The sequence below is a fragment of the Trifolium pratense genome, linkage group LG7 (genome assembly GCF_020283565.1).
Source record: "Trifolium pratense cultivar HEN17-A07 linkage group LG7, ARS_RC_1.1, whole genome shotgun sequence".
NCBI lineage: Eukaryota > Viridiplantae > Streptophyta > Magnoliopsida > Fabales > Fabaceae > Trifolium > Trifolium pratense.
The window spans coordinates 25054783-25061149 of NC_060065.1; the positions used below are offsets into that span (position 1 = coordinate 25054783).

General features: G+C 30.4%; 2 protein-coding genes across 2 annotated transcripts; both read left to right on the plus strand.

Moving 5' to 3' along the window:
• Positions 1–80: 80 nt before the first annotated feature.
• On the plus strand, positions 81–783 carry LOC123897765 (dynein light chain 2, cytoplasmic). The gene is made up of 2 exons (XM_045948541.1): positions 81–339; positions 473–783. The coding sequence occupies exons 1-2, from the start codon at positions 202–204 to the stop codon at positions 662–664; spliced, it is 330 nt and encodes a 109-aa protein (XP_045804497.1). The 5' UTR covers positions 81–201; the 3' UTR covers positions 665–783.
• Positions 784–4778: 3995 nt separating this feature from the next.
• On the plus strand, positions 4779–6038 carry LOC123896118 (F-box/LRR-repeat protein At2g42720-like). The gene is made up of 3 exons (XM_045946550.1): positions 4779–5495; positions 5594–5746; positions 6027–6038. The coding sequence occupies exons 1-3, from the start codon at positions 4779–4781 to the stop codon at positions 6036–6038; spliced, it is 882 nt and encodes a 293-aa protein (XP_045802506.1).
• Positions 6039–6367: the final 329 nt, after the last annotated feature.

Consider the following 6367-nt stretch of genomic DNA (forward strand, 5'->3'; position numbering starts at 1 on the left):
TCGCCACAAAGAGATAATCCATACGTGGCTTACCCATTAGCACTATCCCTTTTTTATGTGACACTATATATAATTCCACCATCACTTTATCTTTAATCCACACACTCTACAACCAATAACAAAAGTAGCATACTTTTAAGCTTCATTTTTAGCACACAATTTTTTTTTTTTTGTGGTAAGTAAATTTTGATTCAATTCATCATGCTAGAAGGCAAGGCAGTGATTGGTGAGACAGACATGCTTCAAACTATGCAACAAGATGCTCTTGATTTAGCATCCAAAGCACTAGATTTCTATGATGTAACTGAGGCCATTGAGATAGCTCGATTTATAAAGAAGGTAATAAAATAAAACTTAAGGATTATTGATTTTGTGACATTCATTAGTGAAAAAGTGAAATTCATCACTAGCTGAATTTTTTTAGTGAATTTCTTTTTTGACAAAATTGTTTATGTTTTGTTAATTATTGTAGGAATTTGATAGGGTGCATGGAGCTGGTTGGCAATGCATTGTAGGCACTGATTTTGGTTCATTTGTGACACATTGTTGTGGCTGCTTCATATATTTCTGTATAGGTAGTATGGCAATTTTGCTCTTTAAGGGCTCTGCTGCTCCACAAGCAGAGGAAGATCAGTTCTCAGCAATAGGGGCAACCAAAGCATAAAGTAGTTTCCTTATTATTTGAGTTTATTCTATTGTAATAGTAGTGTAATGAGAATTAATTGAAAAAAATTGAAAAACAAAAAAAATGTCGGAGGTATTAAAATCATCTTATTGCCTTCATTGTGGTGGCTAAATTAATGTTAATTTTTTTTTTGGGTAGAAAATTAATGTTAAATTTTATTAAAGGGAATATAGCGGTATATTCAAACTTACATCAAAATATCCAAACCTGGCATCATAACAGGAAAAAACTATTCATTTTCTAGGAAGCATTGCGGAGATATTCTGTCAAATCATGTGCTCGAAAGTTGGAAGTTGGAACAAATTTGGTACAATAATAACAATACACTAGAGCTCTCTTTCAGCAATGCACCACAAAAGAAAAGAATTCCAAACTCTCTAAATTAAAACTACAAAGTCCTACTAAGAGGCTAAATGGTTGACATCCTCAAATCTTCAACTCTCTACGCTGAAAAAACTGCACCAGACCCTGAAATCAAATAACAACAGCCCCTGGGGACCAAAATAAAAGAATTGGGCAACACCATGTATAGCCAGAGATCACCACTACCTGCAATAAACAAGCCAAGGATAATGATCTCACTTGAAAGCATGAGAAAGGATTATTTCTCCGGTTAGTATAAGTATAAGAGAAGCTAAACTTATTGCTTTTTTGGAGCAATGATCTAGCCCCAATAAGTTATCTTAATGTGCTCAAGACTCTCGTCTCCGATAGCAGTCTTTCCTTTAAAGAGAACGCCATTTCTAGCGACCCACAGACACAAAACTGCTGCAATTCAAATCAGATGCCGAGCTCTTAGGTTACTTGTAGTCATCTGATGACTAAGGATGGTGTATTGGATTGATATTTTATGAGACAATTTTGGCAAAAAAAAGTCTTGATGATTTTATGAGATTTTGTTGGACTATATTGATTTTGTGAGATTTTAAAGATTTTTTTACAAAGACTTTTTTACAATCAAGATTTTTAACACATGATTTGAATGAATTTTAAGAGATTTTTTCAAAAGGCTTTTTTACAATCAAGATTTCATAACACTTTATATATTAGGAAACTTTTGTATATTAGGAAAATTTTAAAAGAATCAATAAATTTTAATAAAAGAAATTATATTTTTTTGGGAATCCAAAGATTTAAAAAAAAACCTTACATTTTTTTTATGTATATGATTATTTTTTTTTGTACATTTTTACGTATATTTTTCTAATCACCAATAAAAAGGTTATCACCACCACCACCATTGATGGAAAATAGAAGCAGATGAATGAGTGACGAAAAAAATTTGTTTGCCGTTGTAATTAATCAAAACTTTGTAAAAAAGATGTAGAATTTGTTAAAATATTTTTTTGCAAAAAAATATATTTGATAGGTAAAGAAGAAGAAGAAAACCGGTATAATGATGATGAAAGTAAAAAGTCTTGAAGAGTTTGAAAAATTCTCAAGACTTTTGGGGAGATTGTTGAAAAAGTGAACAAAGAAAAGAAGAAAAAATCGGGTGCAGTGATGATGAACTCTGAAAGTAATAAAGAAGAAGAAGAAATTTTATACAGATAAAAGTAAAAAGTCAAGTGTATTTTTAACTAAAAAGTCTCTCAAAATCCATTTCAAACAAGAATCCATCAAAATCGGTAGACTTTTGAATACCAATGGACATTTTAAAAGTAGGAACAAATCTCAATTGAATACCAACAGATTTTGTTGCCCTGAAAAAAAAATCTTATTTGTCTTGATTGAATACCACAAGATTTATTTAACTTTTTTAAAAATCTTGATTGAATACCTCAAGATTTTTTTGTCATAAAAAAGTCTTTTAAAATCCCATGAAATCCCAATCCAATACACCCCCTAATTTGACAAGTGTACCAAATTGTCATTAAGTAATAATTAAATTTGTATCTATAGGAATTGTGCAATTTCGACAAAATGATTTAATTGCATTTAAGATGTAAAAAAAGGGGGTTGGTTGCATAAGTGTTTCTTTTTTAAACAGGAAGAATAGAAGTTTGTGATTTTCAATTCGATTAAAACTGATTAGGTTCCTCGAATCTCTTCCTTATCAAAATTTGATAAACCCGGTCTTATACTACAATTTCACTCTTTGTTGTTAAGATGAATTAACAAAATAGTTCAAATCATGGTCAGTGAATAAGAACTCTTTCCTATAATAACACCCTAATTTCTTAGGTGAAATTAAAATCATACGAAGTTTTAGCGAAGTTAATTCTTCTATCACAATAGAATAATTCAATATGTCCAAAGTAATTATTGACAGAGCAGTTATCTTATATTCAAGTTCAACATTTAGATTTAGTAATCAATTGATACTTAAGAACAATTTATAAGGTTTTCATTCATAAAAGCATGAAGCAGAGAAATAACTGGATAACGATAAGATTGAAATTGCAATAATAAGATCCTCAGAAATTTACATGTCAAATTGATCCAAAGAAACTAATGAACCTAATCAATAAAAGACTAATCAATAAAAGACTTAGCTAGTCATAATTGAAAAGGTAAAGTTTCCAACTTTAATTACTTTACTACCAGTCAGTATGTTTCGATTTTTCTGTTCTTCCAAATGGGTGTTCATGGCTTATCCATTTATGACTCGTTCACTAATTGAGCTATCAACAAACCCTAATTACATTGCAAGTGTTTCATTTATAATTTGATTCTGTGTATTTTGGAGTCTGTTTGGCTGTAAGAGGCTATGAAGCACCAATACCTATTAGGCTTGTCGCCGTGTCCGACACGTGTCGGTTACCGACACTCGTATGTATAGCTCAGACACTTGTACTCATACGACACATGTCGGACAAGTGTCCCAAAAAATTATTTTTTTACTTATACTCTCCTTTGATACATATCAGACATATAGTTAAAATGTGTCGAAAAGGTAAAGAAAAGGTAAAATAGGTAGATATTTTACCTTTTATTGATCAATATTTTTAGTTTTTTCGATAATAGATGGATAAATAAAAGGTAAAATATTATTATATCTTTGTTTTAAAACTTTTTTTAAGAAATATGTAACTTTGTCGGTGTCCTGTACTTCTTACATTAGCGGGCAGTGTCGCCCGTGTCGTGTCGCGGTGTCCGTGTCGGAGTCTTCATAGATAAGAGGTGCCTTCTGTTGTAATTCACCAAGTGTTTGCCGACCTTCTGCGTTAATAATATGAGTCTATCTAAAAAATAAAATAAAAAATAAAAAATAAAAAATAGGGGTTTTTTCCGAAGGATTCTAATCAAGTAAGTACCTGCTGTGCTATTCTAAACTTAGAATCACAAATTTTTTTAAGGCTGTGTTTGGATTGATGGAATGAAATGGAAAGGAATGAAATAGAATAATGTTCCGTTATCTAGCTGTGTGAAATAATAATGGAATGAAATGAAATAGGATGAAATGGATTCCATCACATAACACCACTTACCTTCAATTTTGTTTTTTTCCTTTCTAAAATATCCAAACAATAAAATGGAAGATTTATTCCATTCCACTCCACCCTATTCCGCCCCGTTCCATTCCATTATATTTCATCAATCCACTAAAGGATTCTAAGATTTCTAATCTTAGGATTTTTCAAAAGGTTTCTAGTACATACAATTCTTCCTTTTCTATTTTATTTGACGAAACCTTATAGCTATTCTATAGTATTCTTAATCCTTATAATTTGTTTGTGATTGCCTCGTTTTTCCCTATTTCTTTTGTGAAGATGTGTGTTAGCAAATTAGAACTTGAAAATAGTTAGATATACCTTAAGGTGCATGTTTCTAAAACACTTTTTCTAAAAATAAATGTTTAACCTTAATGATATCAAGGTGCGGATGGTTTGGCTAATATAAATAATATGTTAGATTATAATGATATAGTTTATGATGGTTGTTTGAGTTAAATTAGTATTTTATGTTATTTCATGATAGATGGTTTGTATCATTCCTGTCGTTGTAATCTTGTTTCCTTTTCCGACCTATGTCTTCATTGATATAAAAAAAAAGAAGTTAGCATATGCTATTTTCATTAGCTCAAAACCATTTTTTAACTTGTTATTATTCAATTGAAACTTACTACAGCTCATATGAATAATTAGAGAAGATGGCAGAAGATCAACAATCAAAAAGATTTTGTTCTGAAAAAGTTGGTGATGGACTTATAAACAATCTTCCAGATGAGTTGATATGTCATATTTTATCTTTCCTTTTAACAAAGGACGCATGCAAAACAAGTGTTCTATCCAAAAGATGGAAATCGTTGTACACCATGGCTCCTAACCTTCACTTCGAGCTTCAAAACAAAAAAGAAAACAATTTTGTAAACGCAATTTTCTGTAGACGTACTCAAAATATAAAAAAACTTAAGATCCATCGTCTTAAATATAGCCAAACTGATCACTCTAATTTTGATTTGTGGATCTTGAAGGCATTAGACCTGGATGTCATGGAACTTGACTTGAAGTTGGTTAAATATAATGGAAACATAATTTTGCCACATAAGCTTTTCAGATCAGAATCACTCGTGGTCTTAAAATTGGGGAGTCCTTTTAAATTTCAAACATTACTCTCTTCCTTTCGCCCTTATTTGCCATCACTAAAGATTCTTCATATCACTTTATGTATAGTTTCAGTACTTGATATTAAAGATTTTATACCTCTATATGAGCTTATATATGGATGTCCACATTTAGAGGAACTTGGTTTAGAACAATACATTGGTCTTGACTTCCTCAGATTCTCTTTGCCATTCTTAAAGAGGTTATGCCTAAATTATACAGAGCCTTTGAAACCCTCCACTGGATATTCTGAAATAATTAAAGTAAGTTTCATAATTAATTAGATTTTAATTTATAATATATATGTTCTATATATAACATAATATAAAGTTCTCTTTTCTTTATTTTGTTTTGCATGTAGTTCATCAAGGAGAAGGAAAATCTTCACAAGTCGCAGCTTCTTCCGTTTCGCAGTTTACATTATTTGTGGATTGGAATAACACAATATTGCAATATGGATTTGATAATAAGGGTTCTACAAAAAACTCCTACACTCAAGGTTCTAGTCGTTCAGGTATGTATGATATTTTTGTTTTGGACGGCAAATATATTATTATTAATATCCGGTTTATGCACAAGACGAACAAAGATCGGGAAAAGCTGAACTACAAAACAAATGTATAATATCTAGTAGTGGCGGAGCCAGAAAATTTATGAAGTCTTGGCAAAATCTCATTTAAACAAAAATCTCAGTTTTGAACAAAAAAATCTCAGTTTTACCTTAGACTAACCGGTAAAAATCTCAGTTTTGCACTAAACTAACCCCTAAAATACTGAATTTTTAATATAATTAGGAGAAAGTCTAATATTAATATTAATTTTACATGTTTCGGTTGATATTTCAAGTCTGATCGTTGAGTCTTATATTAAATAAAAAAAATAGATGTTGATCATTTTATAAATAAAAGGATCCATAAATCTAATGTCTTAAGGTTTTCGGTCAAAATGTTCTGTCGAACTCACTTATGTGATTATTCAAAGTTTAATGCGATGATTCTCAGACCCCTCACGACCCAATAGTTTCTTATTTTAAAAATCAATTTTATAAATTTAAATAAGCATTTATTCTTGCAAAATATTAAAATTCTTTATTATATTTAATAAGATTATTTTTGTAAATTTGCAAGTTGAAGTA